The sequence below is a fragment of the Orcinus orca genome, chromosome 4 (assembly GCF_937001465.1).
Source record: "Orcinus orca chromosome 4, mOrcOrc1.1, whole genome shotgun sequence".
Taxonomy (NCBI): Eukaryota; Metazoa; Chordata; class Mammalia; order Artiodactyla; family Delphinidae; genus Orcinus; species Orcinus orca.
In genome coordinates, this window is record NC_064562.1 from 103,235,162 (window position 1) to 103,262,341 (window position 27,180).

Here is a 27,180-nt window from a genome sequence, read left to right on the forward strand (position 1 = left end):
GCACTGGGAAGATTGGATGAGCTATTGCAGGTGAAGTCCTCAGATCAGCATCTGGCACATGGGCTCAGTGTTAGCTCTTATTAGAGCTAGGGACCAGGTGCTTCTGAACTGCCTTTATTTCACTCTTCACCCACGCTAAGAGCAGGATTTAGTGCTTCAAGACATCCCCAAAATAGATCCAATCCCATAATGGATTAACAAGAAAAGACTATTTTACTAAGTGTTTCATAGGGAGATGGAGGATGGGGGTTTCCTCTAGAATGTACAGCACTTCACCCCAAAATCCCCGTTGAAAATCTGGCTCCTTCTCTCCCTCCCTGGCCACTTGCTGTGTATCTACCTTCCCCTGCGACCCCTCACACTTCATTCTTGTAGTTTCCCTGGTCTTTGGACCTGGACCCTGCTTCCCACCTCATCCTTAGTTTTTTCATAGAAACCACTATTGCTTTTGCTAATCCTCTCTTTGTTTTCTATTTCCTTAATTTCCAGTCTTACTGTTATTATTTCTTTCCTTCTATTTTCTTCAAGTTTATTTTCTACTGTTTTACTAATTCTTGAGATAAAAACTAAGAAAGGTTTAGCTTTTTTTTTTTCCTTTCTACTATATGCTTTTTTCCTTCCATGCCCCCTCCCTTTTGCTTTAAAATATATATATATTTATTTATTTATTTTGGCTGTGCCGGGTCTTAGTTGCGGCACACGGGATCTTTAGTGTGGCATGCGGGATCTTCATTGCCACACGCGGAATCTAGTTCCTTGACCAGGGATCGAACCTGGGCCCCCTGCATTGGGAGAACAGAGTCTTAACCACTGGACCACCAGGGAAGTCCCCTCTTTTGCTTTTAAAGTCATATGTTTCTCCCAAGCATGGTTTTAGCTTCTTCCCATAAGCCTTGATATGTAGTTTTATTATCATTCAGTTCAAAATACTTTCTAATTTCTATTATAACCTTGTTTTTATTATTGATTCTTAGCTTAGTTGCATTGTGTCAGATGAGGTACTCTGCATGACTTTTACTGCTTTGAAATCTGTTGTGACTTGTTCTATGACCCAGGATGTAGTCAATTCTGGTAAATGTTCCACGTGACCTTGAAAAGAATGTATGGCTCTGCAGTTGTTGGGTACAGGGCTCTATGAATGTCCATTAGGTCAAGTTTACTAAATATAGTGTTTCTTAATCTTTACTAATTTTTTGTGTTAATATGACCTATTAGTTCCTAAAAGGTGCTCTGTAATATCTCAAAATGACTATAGATTTATCTATTTCTCCTTTTATCAGTTTTGACCTATGTATTTTGAAATTATATTATTTGGTGTGTACAAATTTAGAATTATTATATTTTCCTGGTGAACTGAGTCTTTTATCATTATGAAGTATTCCTCTTTATGTTTAGTAATGCCATTTACCTTAAAGTCTACTTCATCTAATATTAAAAATCTATGTCAGCTTTCTTTTTGTTAGTATTTGCATGTTATATTTCTTCCCATTCTTTTACTTTCCATTTTCAATCTTTGTATAGTCTTTTGTTTTAGATGTGTTCTCAGTACAAAGCATATAATTGTTTAAAAAAATTGTCTGATAATTTGCTTCACTTATATTTAATATGGTTTCTATGTGTCCTACCTGTTCTGTTTCTTTTTCACTCTTTTCTGCCTTATTTTGAACTGATTATTTTTTGTTATCCCACTTTTCCCCTGTGTTAGATTGGAAATTACACACTTTTTAAAACTATTCCTTTATTGCTTACCCCAGAGATTATAAAATAAATTCTAGATTTGCAAAAATGTAATATCAGTTGGTAGCTTTACTCTCTTTTTGAGATAATACAAGCACCTTTGGAACAGTATTTCCCAAACTTTAATGTGCATGTGAATCACAGGGGAGCTTGTTAAAATGAAAATTATGATTTAGTAAGTCTGGGAAGAGGCCCAAGATTCTGCTTTCTAGTAAGTTCATGGGCCACTCTATGACTACAAAACCCTCAGAACACTTTAACTGTATTTACTCTATTTATCTTCTCCCTACTTAAATGCCAACCATGTACTTTAATTCTATATATAGTTAAATCCCTCACCACATTACTGTAGTTTTTTATGTAGACAATATTAGCCTAGATTCACCCATATATTTACATCCATATATTTTCATTGTTCCTTATCCCTTCTTGCATCTTTGCTATCTCATCTGGAACTTTTTCTTTTCGCCTTGAGGACACTCTTTAGCATTTCCTTGAGTGATGTTTTGTTGAAAACTCTCTGTTTTTGCCTGAAAATGTGTCCATTTTTTAAAAAAATAAATTTTAAAATTTTGGAACAATTTTAGAGGTACGGAGATGGATAAAGTTTCCCGTATATCCTTCACCTAGCTTCTCCTAATGTTAATGTCTAATATTACCATAATACATTTGTCAAAACAAAGAAACCAATATTGACACATACTGTTGACCACACTTCAGACTGTTATTTGGATTTTTCTGGTTTTCTCACCAGTGTCCTCTTTCTGTTCCAGGATTCAATCCAGGAAACCACACTGCATTCAGTTACCATGCCTTCCCTAGTTTCCTTCCGTCTATGAAAATTTCTCAGATTTTATTTTTTTCCATGATGAGGACAGTTTCGAGGAGTACTGGTCAGGTAGTTCCTAGAATGTTCCTCAATTAGGGTTTGTCTGATATTTTCCAATGGTTATAATGGGGTTATTAGTTTTGGAGAAAAATATTGTGGAGCTGAAGTGCCCTTCTCAATTGCAATTGAGGCAGGCAGGGCAGTGGGAAAGCGTTATAATGGAAAAAAAAGAGAAGGCGTCAGGTATGCTCCAATTGTAGGCTGTTGGCATGAGGAAGCTAGAGATGGGTTAACTAGAAATGAGGTATCTGATGTGACTGGTTTGAAGAATAGCTTTTTCGAATCGGTCCTGCTTTGGAAGTGGAGGCAAATTAAAGGGATGCTTTTGGTGCTTGGCCAAGTCCTGACTATTCTAGGATGATTGCTGCAGAGACTGTGGTTTGCCTTCCTGGGCTGGTTGCTGCAAGGTTTTGGGTCAGAGTTCTATCATCATATATGGTCTGGCTAGTGTTCCTTTGTATAGTCAGCTCCTCAGACCCTGCCCTTTTGGGTCATTTTCTCACTTGAAAGAGGTTGGCCAATGTAGGGAAGGCTAGAGATCCAGATCTTCACCTCCTAGGGATTGCTCAGTTGCCTTCATGGTCAATTTTATTGTGAGATCTTCTTAAACTTTTTGTTGTTTTATTATTATGATAATAATCTGATGAAAGAGCGAGTGTACAGAAGAATTTAAGACTCTACATAGAATGCAAAGACCAGCATCATGACCATTATGACAAAAACAAAAACCAGTAAAAGTTCTTTTAAGATGTTTTAGAACCAGGAACCCAATAGATCCAACTCAGGCCAAGACAGCAAATCCTACAGGCCATAAGTATCAACTTAAGACAGCTAATTAGCTTTTTCCTTAAAACAATGTATAGCCTTTTCTATGTTGGATTTTTTATTGATCTAAGTACAGCAAGAATTTTAGCAATGGCACAGATGCCACCATGACTGGCCAATAAGAAACCTAGAAAAATGCATTTGTCCATTACTACTCATGCCAATGAATTGCAACTAATTTGTATTCCATCTAGAGCAGAAATGGTATCATTGAAAAATTCTGCTTTAGTTAGCAACAAGTTTCTTATAGTCTTTTCTCTTTGTATGATTCTCACCACTGGGGACCCTGCCTGAGCAATGAATCAGTAATTCTCCCAGGTAGAGAATAAGCAAGCAGATAAAAACCAAAACAGGAATAGGGCAGGGATCTTGGTTCAATATCTTGGGAGGAAGCTATCTACTATTTGAGGTCATCTGCTTTTTCTGAAGGTCTTGAGTCAGCTGTCAACTTCCAAAGATTGGCTTCTTCTAGAAGATCCCTGAGAATCTTCACTTTGAGCTGCCTTATTGGAGTAATCTTCTAATTGCATGGAATTCTGAATTGATTCTTTAGTTGTGAAACTTGAATCCCATGATTGACTCTCTGGAGTAACACTGTTGTACTTGTTGTTAGCAGTTCCTGATAAGGTCCTTACCAATGAGGTTCAAGAACAGTTTGTCTCTTATATCTCTTCCAATAGCTGAAATCTCCTGGCCGAAGATGACAAAGAGGCTGTTTAGGAAGATGTTGTGGGAATAATGGCAAAATGATCTTGGTGATAGGACGGGGTATAGTACATGAGTCCCTGCAATATTTTCTCATGTCTGTGTGCAGCAGTACAGAGACTATTATTAGAGGTGAAATCCCTAAATGCTTGGGCCTTCCAGTTGCCAATTCATAGGGGAATAACTGATGTGATGTGTGATGTGTCCCCAAGGGGATGGACCATATGGCCATAAAGGCTAGTGGGAGTGGGATTACCTTTGGCCAAGTGATGGCACACATTTCTGAAAGTTTTGTTAATTTAAACTTAAGGATGCTATCGGTTCTTTCAACATTTCCAGAACATTGTGGGTGGTAAGGACAATGTAGTTTTTGAGTAAGGGGTAATGCATTACAGAATTCTTTTATAATGATTACCATAAAGTGTGTGCTTGGTCACCTTACGTACAAATTGGTATGCCCCAGGTTAAAAATAAAAATCAAGCAGATTTTTAGTAGCTGTGAAGCCTATAGCTTTTTGGCAAGGAAATGCTGCAGCTCATCCTGAAAGTAGACATACAATCACTAAAAACTATTTTAAAATAGACAAAACAGTAAATTGAAGGTGTTCAAAAGGCGATTGTGGCTTTGGTTCCAGGCTATGTCCCACCTTTATGGGTTTTTTTCAGGATTACGTTGTTGATTGGTGGCCCATGACCTGAAAATAACCTCAGCTAACCTTTTAGAGTTTCCTGATCAGTCCTGATTTAAGAGAGCGACCGATTTGTCTCTATCATGATGAGTAGTTTCATGGAGAAATTTAGCTAATTTCCATTTGAAGTCATCTGATGCCACCAAGCAGCCATCTTGGGAGTTCCAGAGACTATCTCAGTGAAAGGTACAACCAGAGCTTTTCCATTTTTACCTTTCAAAATCGGGGGTTAAACACTGATATTTATAATGGCCTCTTTGAATACCTCCATAGATTGATGCTTTGAGGTTTAGATAGGATCATAACATTGGTTACAGCTGCTTATTTGGCACAATGATCTGCTAGAGCATTTTCTTTACCATATTATCCCTTTCTGCATGAGCCTCCATTTTCATACCAGCCACCTCTCTAAGATGTAGGAATGCACCTAAAGTTTCCTAACTCATCCTTTTTTTTTGCGGCGTAATACGCGGGCCTCTCACTGTCGTGGCCTCTCCCATCGCGGAGCACAGGCTCCGGACGCGCAGGCTCAGCGGCCATGGCTCACGGGCCCAGCTGCTCCGCGGCATGTGGGATCCTCCCGGACCGGGGCACGAACCCGTGTCCCCTGCATCGGCAGGCGGACTCCCAACCACTGCGCCACCAGGGAAGCCCACTCATCCATTTTTTAAATGAGATTTCCAGTATTGTTTTCAAAATCATGTACTATTCCAAAAGCATACATTCTATCTTTCTATACATGCTTACTCTCTGGTCTTTGGTTAACTGACTAGCTCTATTAAGTTCTGGCATCTGGGCTGATTTTTACCTTGGGCAGAGGACTGCATTCCAAAGGAGAGCTTAAATTAGTGATAGTATATCCTGCTTGATAACCTCCAGTTTCAGTTTTGAGGTATGAGCCATCAACAAATAAAATTAGTTTGTGGTTCTCAGTGGCATTCTCTAATGCATTTGAATGCGTACACAACACTCCCTAGCAAAGGTAAGACAACTGTGAGGTTCACATTCCTCTGGCAAAGTGGCAAATTCAGTGTTGGAGTGGCGAATACTTAGCAATGCGAGACTACAAGAGTAACAATGTCATAGGAGGTTAATCAGCTGGCTGAAAAGTGTTGCATGTTCTTAGCCAGTAGTAATGTCTGTCCTGTATGAGGAACCGTGACGTCAAGCAAGGAGCCTAGAACTAGCTCAGCAGAAACCTCAACAATTATTTATTTATTTATTTTTAGCAGCAGCTATTACTATAAGACGTGGGGAATAAATCTTTGCAACCAGGTCAAGGGTCTGGCAATAGGTTTTTGATGGTTCCCATGAAGTTGAATTAAAATCCCAAGGGCTTGTCCAGTTCACTTATGCACATATAGACAAAAGGGAATTTTGTAGTTAGGAATGCCCGTGAATGAATCTACTGAAGAACTTTCTTCATATTACAGAAGGCCTGTTCCATATCTGGGTTCCCAGAAAAGGTCTCTTACTGAGAACTTAGTCAACTCATAAAGAGGCATTGCAATCTTATAAAAATTTGTCTGCAATATCCAGTTAAACCTAGAAATCCTGTCAGACTGTTATTTTGTGAGAGGTCTAAGGTAAGTTTGAATAGTTGTTTGTCTATCAAGAGAGAGCGTTTTCCCCTCCTTAGATATCCCATGACCTAAATAATGGACTGTGCTTTGTAAAAACTGCAGTTTATCTGTTGAAACTTTGTCCCTTTTCTTCTGAGACTGAGCGCAAGTAAATGGAATCCTTTTTCAAGTTTTCTTAATCTTTGAATAAAGTAAGGCATCATCTACATATTGTACCAGAACTTAATAACACGGGAAATTTAGATCTGTTAAGACTTGTTTGAGAAACTGAGAAAAATAGGAGGGGGCTTCAGCGAACCTCTGGGGCATGACTGTCTAGGAATACTGTTATCTTCTTCAGGTGACGGCTAAAAGGTATTGACTGTCCTAGATGTGATCTAGAGGCACATCAAAAAAGACAAAGCAAAGGTCCACTACAGTAAAGCAAGTAGCTTCAGGTAGAATTGATGCCAAGATAGTATTTGCGTTAGGTATCACTGGGAAGTGAGGGATATGAGTTTTGTTGATTGTCCTGAGGTCCTGAAGAAATTGATATCCTTATCCATTTGGTTTCTTTACTGAGTGTTACAAGGGCTAGTGAAGGATATAAGAAGACCTTTGGATATAAGGCATTCAACTACAGCTTTGAAACCTTCCTTTGTTTCTGGCTTCAAGGGATATTGGGGATATTTGGTGGGATCTATTTACTGCTCTAATTAGTTTTCTATGTCAGGAGACTTTTAAGGTCATAGAATGTCATGTATGATGTCAAGAGCTTTATCTGGGGTATGCATCAAATATAATAGAGAAGGCAAAGGTATATCTAGAACAGACACAACTTGATTATGAATAGAAGAGTCCTCTGGAACTTTAATAGTCGTTCTGTTGTGTATTTAATATTACAATTCCATTTGCAAAGTAAGTCTCTCCCTATTAAATTTGCAGGGTGGTATCACAGAGCAGGAAGGAATGTTTTTTATTCAAGGGCTCAAGTGTTACAGCTAAGGGCTGGGAGATAGGAAATATCTGTGGGTTATTTGAAAGAACTGTCACTTGTGTGTATGGTTACTCTGAGGAAGAGGTTGAGCAAAGATGGTGTTTACTGTAGTAAGAGTAGCATCCCTATCTACCAGGAACTGATGAGGTTGACCATCTATATTTATTCAAGTTGAGTGTTTAAGGGTAAGTCAGGATATTGAGAGTGTTTTCCTTTTTCAGAGCGCCCCCATAGATCAGAATTGAGGGATTTTCTTCATCTTGGTTTTTCTTTTACAGGATGGGACATTCTTTTTTTCCAGTGTCCTTTTTGTTTACAATATCTACCTTGTCAAAAATAGTTGTTTGGGAAGTGGGCCACCTAGCTGTTGAGTCTGCATGATTCTAGTTTATTTTGGAGCTTATCTAAAGCTGTTCAAAATATTCTGACAGGTGTTTTAGTTCGGGCAAAGGAGCTACTTCCCCTTCTAATATCTAATACTTTTGAATTAGGCTTCTAGTTTCAGGTTTAACCCCATTGACAAAATGAGATGTAAGGACTCCTTTTACAACTGGCACCTTCATTAACTCTTGAGTGTTGTCAGAAGGTATTTTCTACTAGAAAATCATGGAAATCTCCTATATTTTCATCATTTTTCTGTTTGTATGGTTCAATTATGGTCCAATAAATTTTTATTGGAAATGTTTGGGGATACTACAGTACTTTTAGGAGACTTTGTCCTGCTTTTCAAATATATATATATATTTTAGATCCTTTTTTTTGGACAGGTGTATTGTAGAAAGAGAGATTCTGTAGATGCCTTTCTGGGTCAATCCAATCAGCTTTGCCATCCAAGATCTAGCTGAGGTTCTGAGGTTCTGACCAACATGTGTACAAGTTGATACAGGTTAGGTAACCCTGAATCATATGCACCCAAACTAATTTAAAATGCTCCTATGAATAGTTGCTGGTCTTATATGGCAGCAGAGATGCTTAATTATAGCTCTTAATTCATCTTGGGTCCAAAGTTTAAATGATGCAGTGGCCCATATATCTGGCTCATAGGAGGGGTGGATCTTCAGAGGCAACTGGCATTTTGTACTCTTAGGAGAGTTTCTGGGAGTAGGGAAGGGGTGCGGACAAGAGGAAGAGAAGGGAAGAGTTGATGAGATCACAAGGACAAGGAAGAAGGGGGACATCTGGATGTAGGGAGGCAACAGGATAAGGAGGATTTACTAGGAAAGGAGTCTAGTTTATTGTTGCTTAAGTTTGTTAAATTGGGACTTCCCTGGTGGCACAGTGGTTAGGAATCGCCTGCCAATGCAGGGGACATGGGTTCGAGCCCTGGTCCAGGAGGATCCCACATGCCGCGGAGCAACTAAGCCTGTGTGCCACAACTACTGAGCCTGCGCTCTAGAGCCCGCGAGCTACAACTACTGAGCCCATGTACCACAACTACTGAAGCCCGCGCGCCTAGGGCCCATGCTCTGCAACAAGAGAAGCCACCGCAATGAGAAGCCTGCGCACCGCAACGAAGAGTAGCCCCCGCTCACCGCAACTAGAGAAAGCCCACGCGCAGCAACAAAGACCCAATGCAGCCAAAAATAAATACATAAATAATTTTTTTAAAAAGATAAAATCTTAAAAAAATAGTTTGTTAAATTGCTCATTGGCTTTGGCTACAGAATCTTTTAGTGAAATACTTTTCGAACCAGAATTTCCTTTGGAGGCTTCTGCATGCTAATCAAACACAGCTGCCCATTGGGCCTGAGAAATCTTAATTCCCTTTCTTTTCTAAGGTGCCTATCAAATAAAATATGTATTCAAGTCAAATGTTCCCCAGAGTGGCCACTGAAGGCCCAAATACCCACTGCTGACATTACGCCATTTAGAGAACTAGGCACCAGTATTAGGATTGTAATAAAAATACACATAAGAAGCAGCCATTTTTCCCAGAGGAGGAGAGGTTTTAAGCTTTGATGACCTCAGGAGAGCTGGCAATGGTTGGTTAAAAGTGATGTTTGTTCTCTTCATGTTTCAAGACCCCTGTGAACACAGACCCAACAATCTGTGCCCCTTGGCAGGTGGAAAATTAGAGTGAACTCCCTTTTGATCAAAGGCAAGCTCTCAGGACAAAAGATCAAGAGGAAAGGAGAACCTCATCCAGTTTTACTGGTGACTCACAACGAAGTTTGTCCAAATGTATGCCGGTCTGGTAAGAACAGCAAACTCATCAGTCTGTGAGGCTGGCTCAGACAACAAGCTTACAGGGCCTATGCCTGTGTTCTACCCCATGATTCTTCTTATGACCACACTTTCAGATAGCTTAATACAAAACAGAAGTACAAAAGAGAACCAAAAAGCATGAAAAAGAATGGTCTGATTCCACCAAGGATGTCAAACAAAATCGGAAGCAATAACAAAACCTGGGTACCACACTTAGAATAAATAGCTGAGGAACTCAACACAAAAGTAGTGGAGCTCAGATTCAGCACTGACTTACCATGTTGGCACAGACTTGACAGCAACAAGGCGCAAGGCACTACGGTCTCTGTGAGAACCTCATCTGGCTGAAGGCTGGGGTCCATGGTGAGGGACAGTGCAGTCCGTGTCTCAGTGGAGTCTTCAGGAAAACTGTGGAAAGTAACGTAGACCATCCAAATAACAAACAGAGACTATTTATTCAGAACTTGGTAGTGCAGGAGACTTAGTTACTACCACTTGCATTGGCAGACTCAGAGGCAGGCAGGGGAGAGGGAAAAGCTTTATGGTGAAAAAGAGGAAGGGTTCAGGTGTGCTCTGATTGGAGGCTGTTGGCAAGGGGAAGCTGTTGAACGTCTATTACATAGTGTTCCGAGCTGTGCTTTGAACACAGATGTCAAATATAGTCCTTGTCAACCAGGAGCTCACAGTCTAGTTGAGGAAGGCAAAACATTAACAATTGAAATGGAATTTGACAAGCACTATGGCTGATAAATGGCAGGATGTCCTGGGAACATGCAGTAGGAATAGTGGTGAGTTGGTACATGTTAAACAACTGAGTCCTAGGGGAGTGGTGTATGGGGGGAAGGTAAGAGCCGGATTTGTAGAGTTTTCTGATTTCCACGGTGTAAATACTCCTACCACAGCCAGTTTCAAGCTACCAACATGATAACACTAAAAAAGGGAGTTGGAAAGAGATGGGCAGTAGGATGCCAATATATCTTATTTCCACTATTCAGGTACAACAGATGTAAATAATCTCAAGAGCAGAGATAATAGTAAAATGTAGTAAAATAATTAGGAAGTGATGACTATTTACTACTTTTGCTTTTAATACAATTGGTTTAATTGTAAAATCACAAAATCACTGAACATTTTTTTAACAATCAGCTCTTGCAAGCAAGTATGAACCAGTGCAAGTGGGCCCCAGCATACCACTAGATAAGAGTGATTTCAGGAATTACTGTAGGCTCACCTAAAGGGAAGATTAGGAGGAAATCAAAGGCAGGGAATCTGCCTTTTCATTTCTGTATCTCAGGCACCTAGGGCTGGGTTGTTGAATAGTGAAACTAATTCATTAATTCAGTATTAAAAATTTTTTTTAAGCCCCTTCTATATTCTGGGCACTTTTCTAGGTGTTCGTGGAGTATAGCAGCAAACACCAAGGCCCTGCCTTTCAGAGAGTTTACATTCATAGGGGTGTGTGTGTGTGTGTGTGTGTATAAACAAATGTCTGTTATATGAGGAGGTGAATGATAAGTGCTATGACCAAAAATTCTGTAATGCAAAGGAGAAAAGGAGTGGGGCACCACTATTTCAAATGGGGTCGCCAGGGAATTGCCTGGCAGTCCGGTGGTTAGTACCCCACGCTTCCCCTGCTGGGGGCACTGGTTCAATCCCTGGTTGAGGAACTAAGATTCCCCCATGCCAGGTGGTGCAGTCAAAAAAAGAAGGGGGGGGGGCTTCATTGGTGGCTCAGTGGTTGGGAATCCGCCTGCCAGTGCAGGGGACACGGGTTCAAGCCCTGGTCCGGGAGGATCCCACATGCCTTGGAGCAACTAGGCCTGTGCATCACGACTACGGAGCCTGCACTCTAGAGCCCGCAAGCCACAACAACTGAGCCCGCGTGCCACAACTACTGAAGCCCGTGCGCCTGGAGCCCGTGCTCCGCCACAGGAGAGGCCACGGCAATGAGAGGCCAGCGCACCGCAACGAAGGGTGGCCCCCGCTCGCTGCAACTAGAGGGGGCCCGGGCGCAGCAACGAAGACCCAACACAGCCAAAAATAAATAAATAAATAAAATAAATTAAAAAAAAATGGGGTTGCCAGGCAACTGTAAATGTTGAGATGTATGAGGGTAAGGATGAACGGTTCAGGAATCTGAGAAACACGACCTGAGTAAGGCTGAAGCACAGACTCCCAGAGCTCATCATTCAACAAGAGTGGAACACAGAGTAACTTCGGAAATGTTTTCTTCAGAGACGCCACGCACTTTGCCCTGACTCCTCAGCTCCTCCTCACAGAAGAAAAGTCCTTCCTTCAAGACGGTCTCAGGCACACTAGTGTTTAACTGGACCAATCAGATGCAGGGAGGCGGGGCTCGTTTTCTGTACTGCCTGAAGCCCGCCAAACGCCTTGACACCGCTGCGCATGCTCAAATCCTTCCGCGCCTGGCACGCTATTTGGAGCGGTTTGCGCATGTGCGAGAGCGAGACGTAGATGTTTGTCCCAAGGCCTTCCCGTACCGTCCAGGCGGCGAGTCACCTCCTGGTTTCGGAGTGTGTACGGCGTGTGTTAGTTGTTCACCGGCAGCAGTCGCCACTGCGGACATGAACCGCGAGAGCTTCGCGGCGGGCGAGCGGCTGGTGTCGCCGGCTTACGTGCGGCAGGGCTGTGAGGCCCGCCGCTCGCACGAGCACCTCATACGGCTGCTTCTGGAGAAGGTACCGAGCTTTCGGGTCCCTCCCCAGCTGCCGCGCCCCCCAGGCTCCGGCTCCGCTCAGCGCCCCTGTTAGTTCCAGGACCTGCCTCACCTGCTCGTGTTTGCTGGTTGAGCCCTGTCCCCAGAGTCTTTCGCAGCTGGGCATGCCGTATGCCGGCTTGCGCCGCTCAGCTCCTTCTCAGCCTCGCCAATGCTGGCAAAAACCCAGAGAGTGTTATTAGGGGATGTGGGGAGTTCGGAACGTCGAGCCCCTTTTTTTTCTTTTTTTCCTAACTTCGGGTTGGGGAAGCGAGGGGAAGGCCGGCATGATTTACTTTTTCGTTTGCGGATAGGGCAAAGTTCGTGTCTTCCATCTTTCACTACTCCTGGGGAACACATGATATTTATAAATTACGATATACTAACTCGAAGCAAGTGTTGCTGAGGAACTTCACAGGCCTCGTTCTTGCCAGCGTCCTGAATTTTAATGTCACTAAAGTTTGACAACCCTAGTTCTAACACCCTGGTGTGAAAAATCCTAGTTGAAGATAAGGTTTATTCGTTTTCAGTTACTTTTAACTGCAACTTTAAACCTGAGTAATCTCATTGTATTTATCATCACTCCTCACAGCATCGTGTGGATAATTGTAATATAGTGTAACACAAACATTTTGCCTATTCAGAGTTTCTTCAGAGTGCTGAATTTATGTCTGAATTTTAGAAAACAAGGAGCATGGCAAAATGTGCATGGAAAAGTTTTAAAGTTCATTGAAGTAGGGTTCTGGGGAATGATGGTTTTTTAAATATAGTCATAAGCCTTTTTTTGTTTTCTTTTTTCTTAAGGGCAAGTGTCCAGAGGATGGTTGGGATGAAAGTACACTTGAGCTCTTTTTACATGAACTTGCAATCATGGATAGCAACAATTTCCTGGGCAATTGTGGTGTGGGAGAAAGGGAAGGGAGAGTGGCATCTGCATTAGTTGCTCGGCGACATTACAGGTATGATTTTTTTAAGTACAAAGTATTTCCTTTTCCCTTTTTTCTTTTTTTTTTTTTGTTAAAAACAATAGTGGCAGTATTAATCATATTAAATTATAAAATGTCTGTTTGTAACCTACTTCTTGTTTAAATGGGCATGTGAACTAGATGCCACAGGGAGATGGAAACAATGTACCTGAGTAGGTGCTTTTCAGGACAATAGGGTAAAAGTTCTAATATGAGGTGGTTATACCCTGTCAGCTTCTGGGTGATTAAGGATACTGGCTGTACGTTCTGTTAAGAATGTTTGTACTGTCTATACATTCTGTTAAGAGTGTTTAACCTAATAAACCTATTTGGTTGTTAAGAGTTTAAAATATGCTAAGGTTGTTTATAGTTTTCCATGTTTCTTTTCTAACATGGCAAGTTTTTTTAGAGAATGGTATATTTATAGAACTTTTCATTCATCTGCATCTAAACTGAATCCCATTTTATAAATATCTTGCTTGTTGCAGTAGATGTAGGAAAGGTATATTATAATTTTAGATTATTAAGTCACTTTTTTCTTTTGCATTATTCAGAAAGCTTTTCATCAATTCTGATAACCATTTAGTTGTTAGTGGTTCCAAATATGATCATTTCTCTGTTCTCCAACCTTTCTGTGAAATATAGGTAAACTCTTTAAAACTCCCGTCTTCCATGATTTTAAGTCATGATGAAATTTTCCTAGGAATAGTAGAATTTTATTTCAGCCGAAACTATTGCAGTCAAAACTAATGATAATGAATGTATGACCTGGATGAAAAACTAATGGTTAAAAATAAGGTGATAACATGGTTGATAATATATGTAAAAAAATGCTTAGTATGTGAGGTTGCAGTGGTAATAGAGTGTGACACGTGTTCTGTGATAATTCCAGTATGCAGAATTTCTGATCTAGGCAACTATAAATGACAAACAGATTTTTGATTTTGAAGTGTATTCAGAGGTATCTTTAAATAGTGTATAACATGATTAAATTTAAAATGAGTGGATTTGCACACTAATTTTCAAGGAGCATGTACTTCTTCTAAACTTAAGGCAGTATTTGAAACATCAGCTCATCCCTGTTAGAAGTTAGCTCACTGCTCTGATTAGGGAAATGGGAAGAAAGAAGAGAATTTAATGTTGCATATATCCTGGTTTTCTATTGCTGTATAACAAACCACCTCAAAACATAGTGGCTTAAAACAGTCATTTATTGTTACCTCTGACAGGTAACTGGACTCAGCAGGTGATTATTGCTTCAGGTCTCTCATGTAGTACAGTCAGGTGTTGGCTGAGAGTTTAGTCATCTGAAGGTTCAACTGGGCAGTTTATCCAAGTTGAGTCACTCAGATGGCTGGGAGCTCAGATGACCTCTCCAAGTGGCTTGGCTTGGGCTTTCCCCAGCATAGCAGCTGGCTTTGAAGAGAGGACCCCCTGCCCCCCACCTCCCCTTGAGCAAACCCTTCAAGAGGCCAGATGGAAGCTATAAGGCTTCTTATGACCTAGCTCAGAAGTTCCAGACCATCACTTCTGCTAGATTCTTCCAGACCAAGCAAGTCACTAAGGCCAGCCCAGATTCAGGTAGAGAGGAATTAGACCCCATCTCTTGGTGTGGCAGTGGCCTATGGGCATAGGGAGAAAAGGAGTTGATGGTGGCCATCATGAAGACTAGCTACCACAGCATACTTGATGAAATTGTTTTGATTTAATTAGATATTTTCACATTATTAATAGTCAAGTATAGTGTTTATTTGGTTATTATATTTGTATACTTATACAGTGGATTACTTAGAACACTGAATATTTTTGTCCAGTTTTTGGCCATTTTTTGCTTAGGTTCATTCATGGAATTGGACGATCGGGTGATATTTCTGCTGTGCAACCCAAAGCTGCAGGTTCTAGCCTTTTGAACAAAATTACCAATTCTTTGGTCCTGGACATCATAAAGTTGGCTGGTATGTACTGTGTTAATCATAATACTTTTGGCTGACCAGTCACACAAACCCTTGCCTAATTGCTTTTATTAATGCTTCTCTCCAAAAAGAGTATAAAATGGCTTTTGAAAAGACAAATATATATATATATATAAAACTTTTAGAATAAGATAGAAAATCAGAGCCATAAGCCTGGAGGATGAATTTAGCAGTGAGCTTCCTGAGTGTGAGTACAGAAGAATAAGCACTAAGTCTGTTAACTCTTTTTATTTGATAGAAGTATATCATTTCTTTAAGAAGGATGCTGTTTTTTTAGTGGAATAACTAATTTCTGTTTTTCTTCTTATTTGTAGGTGTCCATACAGTGACCAACTGCTTTGTAGTTCCGATGGCAACTGGTATGAGTCTAACCCTGTGTTTCTTAACATTACGACACAAAAGACCAAAAGCAAAGTACATTATATGGCCACGAATAGACCAGAAGTCCTGCTTTAAATCCATGATCACTGCAGGTAAAAGAAGAGAAGTAACATATATGTTTTTCAATGTCACAGAAAATTCAAACTTTTTATATAAAGCTAGATAAATGAAAAAGAAACTAAACCTGTTCCTATTCCTTCTTTTTACTGTGGTAAAATATACATAACAAAATTTACCCTTTTAACAAAACATTTATAAATGTATAGTTCCTTGACATTAACTACATTCCTCTTGTTGTGGACCATCACTGCCATCTCGCTACAGAACTTTTTCATCCTCTGAAACTGAAACTCTACCTATTAAACAATAACTCTCCCCTCCCCACCACCCTCAGTGCTTAGCAATCACTATTCTACTTTCTGTCTCTATAAATTTGTCCTTCATATAGGTGGAATTATAGAATATTTGTCCTTTTGTGACTGGTTTATTTGACTTAACATAATGTCTTTAAGGTTCATCCATGTTATAGCATGTGCCAGAATTTCTTTCCTTTTTTAGGACTCCCATTGTATATATATCCCACATTTTGTTTGTTCATTCATTCATTCACTGGTGCACACTTGGGTTGGGTTGCTTCCACCTGTTGGCTGTGGTGAATAATGCTGCTATGAACATGGAGGTACAAATACCTGTTTGAGTCCCTGCTTTGAATTCTTTTCAGTACACTCTAAGAAATGGAAGTGTTATGTCGTATGTCCCTATTCTTTAAAATGGGGATATGATTACCTGCCTCAGAAGACTGTTTTCAGAATTAAGTGCGATGACATATGAAATGCCCAACAATAATCTCTGGAGCATAAGAGGTGCTTCAGGAATGTTTGTTCTGTATACATGAGTGGAGTACATGTAAATAATTACCATGAATCAAAGTACGAGGATACAGGCATCATTGAGTATAGATGAGACAAAAACTTTAAGTTGGTATTTTAGTATTTGGCTTGCTTAGGTCAAGTTGAATTTGAGAATTTAAAGTTATTTTTTGAATGGCCTCAGTCTGTTGTATGAAATGAACAGTATTGGGCTGTAATTAAACTGCATAAATAATCCTAAAGAAACTCGTGTAAAGGGATTCATAATAAGGACATATAACAGAAATGGGTAGACTTTTAAAAGGTTTATTTTAAGTGGCATAAAGCTGTCAAGTCTGTTAATTTGCAAACTATTAACCAAAGAACTGATAACCAAACTTAGAGAAAGATTGGCATATTGAAAAACTGTAAACTTTTTCCAAATGATGTTATGACTTGGACTGTGTTATGTTCTTAGGAAGCAAGATGGTTGTATTCTTAAAAAAACCCAAAAGCTTGCATCATAGTTGTTTGAAAACAAAAATAGGGTTGAGTGTAGAGAATTTGAGAAATAATAGAGAATTAACTGTCCTTAGGAAGTTACTTATTTAAGTAAAATTTTCTTTGTTTTAATAGCTGTATAGATATGAAACCTAGAGTTCTGTGGACCACCGTATATGAATTGATGATTTTATAGTGGCTGAAGTTTTATATTTCTGTAGATAGAATGTGGACAACTTGACGTGGATTCTAAAACAGAAGACTACTTGCCTGTAACTTTGCTTTAAATTGCTGTGTGACCTTGGGGAAGGCACTTAATCTTCCTAAACTTTGACTCCCTTATCTTTGAAGTGAGTGAGTTGAGCTAAATGGTTTCTGAATCCCTCATAGCTCTTAAATCCACAAATCTAGCCTGCTGCTAGATCTGGTATTTGAGAAGACTGAAGATGGGAGTACATAACTCGCGTGCAAGACAATTTTTATATTTAAATTATAGAAGGCTTTTGTAAGCTATGAGATAGGTCTACTAAAATGTCTTGTATTTTTCTTTAGAGGTAAAACATTAAGTTGATGATTGTGATTTGTTTCAATACTTGAGCTATTATTTTTGTTCATCTCTGAAATAAAGAGAAATTTAAAATAAAACTTAAATGTTGCCAGAGAATGAGTAGATTTACTTTTCTATGGACTGAAATTGAACTGGGCTAAGTGACCCTTTTTGTCATCAGTGAGTCTTTATTACTTTTGTAGGCCTCTATTTAACATTTGCTTCCTTACTTCCCAGAATTAGTCTTTCATGTCATATCAAAATGTTAAGTAGATTTGTCGTCCTAATTGTGGTCTAGATGCCGCTCCGCGGCATGTGGGATCTTCCCGGACCGGGGCACGAATCTGTGTCCCCTGCATAGGCAGGCGGACTCTCAACCACTGCGCCACCAGGGAAGCCCTTGACCTGCCTTTGACTCATGCTGGTATTAAGCCAGGTCTTTATTATTAGAGAAGGGTTCATTGACTAGAATAAATGTTTAAGAGTTTTTGTGTAGAATAGCACTGCTTCCTAGAGTCCACAATCTCCCCTTATTTCAGTTTATACTAACATTTTGGTTTCTGGTTGACTTGGTTAGGTTTTGAGCCTGTGGTGATAGAGAACGTTTTAGAAGGTGACGAGCTACGCACAGACCTGAAAGCAGTGGAGGCTAAAGTCCACGAACTTGGGCCTGATTACGTTCTTTGTGTTCATTCTACTACATCCTGTTTTGCTCCAAGGGTGCCTGATAGGTAAATGATTTGTGAATATTGTCCTTCAGTGTTCATTAGTCTTTTACATAAAATGCACTTATACTAATTCTCAAAGATGCCTAAATAACATTTGGCAGTAAATACTACGTGAATGGACTGTTGAAGAAACAACATAATGGCTTGGGAAAATAAAAATTAGATATAGAAGAAGGAAAAACAACTAGTACCAAGTGGAGATCCTTTTATCACCTGAGTAGATGCATAGCATCTCTGTTTTCTTGCTCTTCTTTATGTTTCTGGACATCCTGCATCTTTTTCCTTATTGTTTAATAGAAATCTCTAAGCTAAATTTTGGATTTACATACTTGTTTTTATTGCCATCTCCACTTTGATCTTACAATTAGTTTTCATATATAGGAACTATCAGTATTAACAGATTTTAAAGAGAAAATTTTAGAATTATTGTCCTCTAATTTTTTTTTAATTGCACGACTAACCCAGATATACAGTTAGGTATATAATTGTCTTTGCATTTTGAGAAAAATGCAGATATTTAAGAAAATTTTTTTTAAAAAGGCAAACGTTTGCTTTTCTGAAGGATGGCTGCAAATTTTTATTCTGAAAATGTAGTAGGCTTAGGTATAGTAATAAATATTTCTAGTTTTGACAGCAACTGTTGGTTTCATTTTAACATTTTGAACAGAAGTGCTAATAATTTGTAAAAAAACTATTGCTTTGGACTATTTTCATAGCATCAAGTTATACTTTGATTTTAATTCATGGAGTCATATAATTTGGCAGTAATTAATGCATGTTAGCTTTTACTATAGGCAGACTTTAAGAGACAATTTTAAAACCCTGCTCTTGAAAATTTACCTTGCTTCATTCATGAGTCTGGATTCTATTTTCAGATCATGTTGCATATGCTTTAGTTGTTTATTCATTACTTATCAATCAAATTTTAAATTTGTATTTAAATATTAAATAAGCATCTTTAGTCTTTCTTCATTGATGTTTTTGCTATCTAGAAAAATTTTAATGTGGTTGAAATAAATTACATTTCTAAAAACACCATATGAATATTTGTATTAGTTAAATTATTTATCCTTGAGGATATCTTTGTTTTTGTTTCATTTTGACTAACTTTTTTTTTAATTGACGTATTTTTAATTGATGTATAGTTGATTTGCGGTGTTGTGTTAGTTTCTGGTGTACAGCAAAGTGATTCAGTTATACATATAGATGTATATGTATATATCTATATAACATATATACACACATACATATATATATATATTCTTTTTTGTATCTTTTTCATTATGGTTTATTATAGGGTATTGAATATAGTTCCCTGTGCTATACAGTATGACCTTGTGGTTTGTTTATTTTATATACAGTAGTTTGTATCTGCTAATCCCAGACTCCTAATTTATCCCTCCCCTAGCCTCTTTCCCTTTTGGTAACCATAAATTTGTTTTCTGTGTCTGTGAGTCTGTTTCTGTTTTGTAAGTTCATTTGTATCATATTTTACATTCCACATATAAGTGATATCAAATGGTATTTGTTTTTCTCTGTCTGACTTCTCTTCGTATGGTAATCTCTAGGTCTGTCCATGTTGCTGCAAATGTCATTATTTCATTCTTTTTTATGTCTGAGTAGTATTCTGTTATATATACAGACCACATCTTTATCCATTCATCTGTAGATGCACATTTAGGTTGCTTCCATATCTCGGCTATTGTACCTAGTGCTGTTATGAATATAGGGGTGCATGTATCTTTTTGAATTAGAATTTTGTCTGTGTATATGCCCAGGATTGGGATTGTTGGATCCTATGGCTACTCTGTTTTTAGTTTTTTTAAGGAACCTCCATAGTCTTTTCCATAGTAGCTGTACCAGTTTACATTCCCACCAACAGCGTAGGAGGGTTCCCTTTTCTCCACACCTTCTCCAGCATTTATTAATTGTAGACTTTTTAATGAAGGCCATTCTGACTGGTGTGAGGTGATACCTCATTGTAGTTTTGATTTGCATCTCTCTAATACTTAGCGATGTTGAGCATCTCTTCATGTGCCCATTGGCCATCTGTATCATTTTGAATAACTGTTTTGGAATGTTTACAGTATGCCTGGTATAGTGCTAAGTACATTTTACATGCATTTTCTCCTTTGGAAAAAATCAAAAAGTTTTTTTTTCAGTCAATAGAATTCTCATATACTATTTTTTGGTGGTGTTACATAATGAATGTTTCTGATTAGAGTGAACTTTAGGAAAATGGTGATGCTCAGTTATTAGTAATATGTTTGAATTTCTGATTTTATTAAATTTAAAAATACATTTTGATTTCTTTAAGTTTAATTCCTTTATAGTCTTAATTTGAACATATATATTGTCTTTATTAGTTAACTGGACAGAGAGTATTGTGGGGCAAAATCAAAGAAAATGTTAAGAAAAAGAAGAGCATCATTTCTTCAAATTGAGAAACACCTTAAATTGGCTTCTAAGTTAGAATACAATCTGATTCACATGGAAAATATTTTTTCTGCTTCTCTTTGCCTTTCTCATACACAATGAAAATATTAGCAAATTTGATCAATTCAGAATATTTAAAACTACTCAAGTGATTTAAAAAAAATAGTACTTTATGTTATTATAGTGCCTTACTCTCAAGGAAGCTTGTTATCAAGGGATACTTTCATTAGAACACAAACATGTGAAAGTGCCTTTTATGAAGAAAATACTTGTGTGTATCCCAGAAGGTCCATTTTGTTAAAAACAAAACCTGATTAGTTTTCTGCTTGATTTGTGAGGTTTATGAAAATGAGTGATAAAATAAGTTTTTAATTCATAAAACTTTTAGGGAAGTAAATTGAAAACTTCTGACAGTTGAATAGAATAATGTTAGTTCTGTTTGTAGTTTAAAAACATATTAATGCACAGCTACTAAAAAAGGAAAATGTATTCTGTGTAAGTTGATAATTAAACCATATAATATATATTTGTAGTACATTTATCTGAGAAATAATTTTTATTCTCTCAAAATGCTTTACTTCCAGATTTTTTATACTGTAGACAGAACATTTTTTAAAAATTAATTTTATCAAACCATAGGATTTAGTTTTAGCTTCATAGTTTGAAGACATTTCTGTTAGAGATGACTTCAGTCACAAGTATTATTTGGTTTTGCAAAGGAACATCATTTATTACACTCTAATTGAAATTTATTACCTTACTTTGCATAAAGTTAGACTCTCAGATTGTTTTAATATGGGGAGTGTCAAATGAAGGAGTACGAGTGAATTTAAAACCAGCAGCTATTTAAAAGATTCTTTAGTATCCAAGTTGTTGGAAAATGTTATTTTGGTACTGAAATATTTTAATGTTCTGTATTTTTTAATACATTAAAGTCTATTTGAAAATGTATTTTTTACTTTATGAGATGCTTAATGTGAGATTTCTTAACATTTCAAGATATGCTGATTATTTTGCGGATATTAGCTTAGGATGATAAGCAACCGAAAGCATTTAAAAATGAGCATATCAACCTTGTAAGAGGTCTTTATAAATAATCTGCTTCTTGCTTTTTATATAGGAAATTTTCAGGTGATTTAAAAGCTACTATCTATGTAAGATTTTTCTAAATACACATTTTCTTATTTATTGGTGACATTAATTTAAAAGCTTTTTCAAGTTTATCCTTAAATGCCTGCTATGCATTTCCAAGGTGCCAAACTATATGCTAAAATACTGCTGTAGAAATTTCAGTTTGTCTTTTTTTTCCCCTAGTATACTTTAAGGATAACTATTAAATTAAAAACGTTTTCTCGTAATTTATTAAGACAGAGTATGAATATGTCTTTCTATTGAATATGTTTATAGATTAGAAGAACTGGCTGTGATTTGTGCTAATTATGACATTCCACATATAGTTAACAATGCGTATGGAGTGCAGTCTTCAAAGTGCATGCACCTCATTCAGCAGGTAAGAGAGTTTCCAAAGATATGTCAGGGAAAAATGGATTTTAACATATTTGGGATTATTACTTTGTGTTTCTTACAACCTAATACAGAAAAACGGTTAATCTAGCATCTTCTAATTCATGGAGCATTAGAAATTTGCACCCAGTAGTCACTCAGTAAAAGTCATTATTCTTTGCTAGTGTCATTGGACTATAGTTTTGGTCAGCACCAACATGGAAATACTTTAGTAGCTTATTTTTTTAACTTTCTGAGAATGTTCCATTGCCAATGTTTTTTTCATTTTTCTAATATAGTGGGTTATAGTGTTTTTAAAACTATATTGATTAGTGAAAATGACTTCATTTATAAACATTCTAGTGTATAGCTATGGAGTTGGCAGGTTTTTAAAAACTGTGATTTTATTTTTTTTTATTTTTATAAGCATCACCTAGATCCCAGTCATCTGTTTTAGATTCTTATTTTTAAAACATGTCTGAGCTTCCCATCCCACTCAGAGTAAGAGTCCCACTCAGAGTAAGAGTCCCATCCCACACAGCCATGGCTCTGTGTCCTCAGGCATCTGCAGCTTCCCTGATTTCATTTCCTGCTGCTCTCCCTCTTACCCACCCTCCTGGCACATTTGCCTCCTTTCTCTTCCTCTCTTGTGCTACCCGTGTGCACCCCACTCCGGCTCATACCTCTTGTTAGGTTGCTTTTCAAGAGAGTTGCGTGGCTTGTTACCTGACTTTCTTTAGATTGATGAGACTTTCTCAGACACCTTATCTAAAATAGCACCTTCTTCCTTGCCAGCATTTTCTATCCCTCTTTTTCTGTTTTGCCATATTCATTGATTTTAAAGTACACATTTTTCCATGTTATATCTCTGAAATTGAGGTGTCTTATAATGTTAATTGGCAATGTTTATTCTTACCTAGTGGTATGTAAAGTAATGGTGCTTCTTGAAATTGATGGCCTCTTGCTCTTTTTCTCCATAGCACTTGTCACCATTTGATATGATGTTTGTTTACTGTCTACTTATTGGTAGTGATTAGAATTAAGGTTCTGTTAGGGAAAGGACTTTGTTTTGTTCACTGTTGTGTCCTCAATACTTAGGACAGTACCTGGTACATAACTGACACTCAATAATTGGTTACTCAAACAATTGAATGAATAAATGATGTATTACATTTACTTACAGTGATTAATTATTCACAGTATATCAGGATATGGATAGATATTATCTGGGTATGAAATGAATTTTATGATTTGCGTGCATAATGACGTTAGTCAAATATTCAGTTTTGACACACATGTGATATGTGGAGAAGAGTTATTCACAGATTATCTGTGGCCTTCTGCCATGTGGTGGTGAGTGCTCCTTAGCCCTGTAAATCCTATCTCATAATTTTTTTTGTTTTCTTTTTTGTTATTTTGAGTACTAGTATTATCTCTGATATAAATATGGTTTATACAGTAGTATTAGCTGATTTGCTTAATTTCTTTACTCAAAGTTTGTACCAGTTAGTATGTAACTGACTGCAAGTAACAAAAACCCAACCCAAATTAGCTTAATCAATAAGGAAATAGATTAGTTTACATAACAAAAGAAGTCCAGAGGTGGAGTGGTCGTATGCATGGTATTCGAGGGTTTCTTAAAACCTTTGAGGAAGACCATTTACTGTTTCCTTGGTATCCTTTTGCATTATTCCTTAACTTTTTAAGGCTTATCACAGTTTCAGACTAGATTATATCTAATTTGAATGGTAGCAGAGGAAGGTTGTACAGTTAGCTATGCTGGAAATCTTGAAAAAACATACTATTTCAGTGATTCATTTTTATTCCTCCTCCCCTTTTTCCTTTCTCCTCCTCTTTAATTTTTAGCAGCCTTAATTCTTTTAAAAGTCAGATATTCTAGCATTCCTAAAAGTTTAGAAAAGTGAGGAAGGGATAGAAGATCACTCATAACCCTGTTACCCTAACAATTACCCTTAATAATTTGTGTATCCCTTTTTTCTCTTTCTTTAATACATATACATATTGCTTTTTACATGGTTATAGCCATTGTGTACATTTAGTATTAACTTTCTAAAATGTAGTCAAAAGCATATTTAATTTTTAAACTTAAATATAAACTTAGATTATATTTCTGTACTCTCCACATGCTTATAAAGTCTTCATTGATCAGTTTAATGGCTCCTTAACATTTACCCATATGTTATGTACTTAACTCAGCAGTGCTCATTGTTTTGGTGCTCATGACATAGTTTTGAATACTAGAAAATTTGGTGGTGTAATTGAAGAGATTAAGACTCTTAAATGAAAACAAGCTCCAGGATACAATATGAAAGCTGCCCATGGAGTTGTGCATCACGAATACCCTACTTTGTCATCACCTCTCTTAATTCGTGAGGTGGTTTTACTAAAATTTTAACCAGAAAATAACACTATAAGATGGTAAATGAATTTTTATAAGGTAGCTGTTGTATTGTTGCAGATACTGTATTACCTTCTAGAATGGACATTTCTTTAAAAAAAAAAAAAGCAGTACATAAAAATTGGCCCTCACAAAAAGAGATGGTGTCCCTATTGCTTTCAGCCAAATAAATACTTGGGTCTTATTCAGTGCTAGTTGTTTCATGACATTCTAAAAAATTAAAATTAGCTTTAATTTATCTCAGTAGTTTTTATCAGTTGTACATACCATTTACTGAGTACCCATACGCACCATGTGTCAGGCATCCTGCTAGATTTTTTTTTTTTTTTTTTGCGGTACGCGGGCCTCTCACTGTTGTGGCCTCTCCCATTGCGGAGCACAGGCTCCAGATGCACAGGCCAGCAGCCGTGGCTCACGTGCCCAGCCGCTCTGCGGCATGTGGGATCTTCCTGGACCGGGGCACGAACCCGTATCCCCTGCATCCCCTGCATCGGCAGGCGGACTCTCAACCACTGCACCACCAGGGAAGCCCCCTGCTAGACTTGTAAAGTTTATTAACTTAATCCTAACAGTTTAAGGTGTACTTCTCATTGTTTCCGTTCTACAAGTGAGGAAACAAACTCGGAAGTATTAAGTGACTTGCCTAAGGTCCCAAGCCGCAAAATGGCCCATATAGTTCAGTGTGATTCCAAATCCCTTTATCTTCGTCTAAAAATCAAAGTACTAAAACTGGGAAGCTTTCTTGAGAAGATAGTATTATAATAATCAAGCAAATAATGAAGAAAGAGGTATAACTAAAATGTTTCAGAATTTTTTTTTTTTAGGGCAATGTCCCAGAATGACTCAATGCTGAGCATATAGAGCATTCTGATATGCATATGTAGTCCCCAGGAAATTAGCTTTGCAGAACCTATACTTCTGACATATACTAAACTGACTAATTTAGGAGACTCATGGAATATGGATGTGAGGACACGTTAATAGAGAGGGTTGTAGTAGAGTCACAAAAATACATAGAATTAAGGATTGTAAGGCTCCCCAAGTGTGGGAAGCAGCAACTTTTGTTTATTGAGAATTTGAGAGAAGTAGGTGTTATACTAGTTATTCATAGACCTAATTGTCAGTTCATTCAACATATATTTGCAGGGTTCCCACGGATGTGCCAGGCAGCAGGGTAGGCACTGGGGATGCAGTAGTAAATACAACAAAATCTTTATCCTCATGGAACAGAAGCAGACAGTAAACAATAAGGATGACAGGTCTTGATAAATGCTCTAGTATTTGTGGGGGAGGAGTATCCGATGGTGTGATCCAGGAAGTCCTCTCTGAGAAGTAACATTTGAGCAGAGCCCCAAGTGTTATGAAGCCGTGAGCTGGGCAGCTCTCTGGAGAGATTCCAGACAGAAGGTAACATCAAATGCCAAGACATTGAGGCCGGGATGTGCTTGGAATGCATGAAGAATAGCAAGAGGCCAGCGTGGCCGGACCAGGGCAAATGAGAGCAGCAGTGGTCGTAAAGAAATGTGAGGTGTGTTAATTGAGGTGTGTTAAAGATTTGAGATTTTATTCTTGGTATGGTCATCAGCCATTGGAGGGTTTTGAGCAGGAGAGTGACGTGTGACGGCTGCGCTGTGGGGAATGGCCTGTAGGAAGGCAAACGGGGAACGCTGTTGCAGTAGCCCACATGAGATGCGTTGGTGGCATGGCCAGGGTGGTTGCTGTTAAGGTGTTAAGAAATGGTTGGATTCAGATGTATTTTGAGAGTCGATCTTACACGGTATGCTGATGAACCAGATGCAAGGAACGAGGAAATGAGGATTCAGGGACTCCAAGACTTTTGGCCTGAGTTGCTGGAAGGATGGAAGTGCCATAGGAATAATATTTTACTTTTATTTATTTTTTTTGCGGTACGCGGGCCTGTCACTGTTGTGGCCTCTCCCGTTGCGGAGCACAGGCTCCGGATGCGCAGGCTCAGCGGCCATGGCTCACGGGCCCAGCCGCTCCGCGGCATGTGGGATCTTTCCAGACCGGGGCATGAGCCCGTGTCCCCTGCATCGGCAGGCGGACTCTCACCCACTGTGCCACCAGGGGAGCCCAATATTTTATTTTTTAAACATGGGCTCTTCATCCTGACTACCTAGGTTTTTGCCTGGGTGGCTTTCAGTAAGGTGCTTTAACTGCCTGGATTTGAATCTCAGCTATGCTATTAACTACATTTCTGACCTTGGGCACGTCACTTTAATTTCACTGTGCCTTAATTTTCTCATCTGTAGAATAGCTATTATTGTGGCATCTGCCCAGATAGCTATTGCATGGGTTAACTGAGTTAAGCATGTAAAGTGCTTAGAACAGTGCCTGATGCATAGCAAGTTCTTAGTAAATTTTGGCCGTAATTATTATATGAACAATGATCTGTTTTATTCACTGCTGCTATGCCCAGAACCTGGAACAATGTTCGGCAGATGATAGGTGCCCAAAATATTTGTTCCCTGAATAAATGAGTGAATGGATGAACTGATAAATGGCAACCGTTTACTTCATAGGACATGCTCCT

General features: G+C 38.3%; 1 protein-coding gene and 1 long non-coding RNA gene across 3 annotated transcripts in view; one reads left to right on the forward strand and one right to left on the reverse strand.

Moving 5' to 3' along the window:
- LOC125964309 (uncharacterized) overlaps positions 1-12,089 on the reverse strand; it is a 32,732-nt gene extending 20,643 nt beyond the window's left edge. The window contains exons 1-2 of the long non-coding RNA XR_007477215.1: positions 11,760-12,089; positions 9,887-10,017 (exon numbers count right to left, since the gene is read on the reverse strand). This is a non-coding gene — a long non-coding RNA (uncharacterized LOC125964309). The remainder of the gene's footprint in view (positions 1-9,886; positions 10,018-11,759) is intronic.
- Positions 12,090-12,176: 87 nt separating this feature from the next.
- Positions 12,177-27,180, forward strand: part of SEPSECS (Sep (O-phosphoserine) tRNA:Sec (selenocysteine) tRNA synthase) — a 43,502-nt gene continuing 28,498 nt past the window's right edge. For both annotated transcript variants that reach the window (XR_007477214.1, XM_004266203.4), the window contains exons 1-6: positions 12,177-12,308; positions 13,130-13,284; positions 15,127-15,245; positions 15,578-15,736; positions 18,118-18,271; positions 22,112-22,214. Coding sequence is in view for 1 of the 2 variants with exons in the window: in XM_004266203.4 (XP_004266251.1) it covers positions 12,195-12,308; positions 13,130-13,284; positions 15,127-15,245; positions 15,578-15,736; positions 18,118-18,271; positions 22,112-22,214 (804 nt within the window). In the remaining variant the exon portion in view is untranslated. The remainder of the gene's footprint in view (positions 12,309-13,129; positions 13,285-15,126; positions 15,246-15,577; positions 15,737-18,117; positions 18,272-22,111; positions 22,215-27,180) is intronic.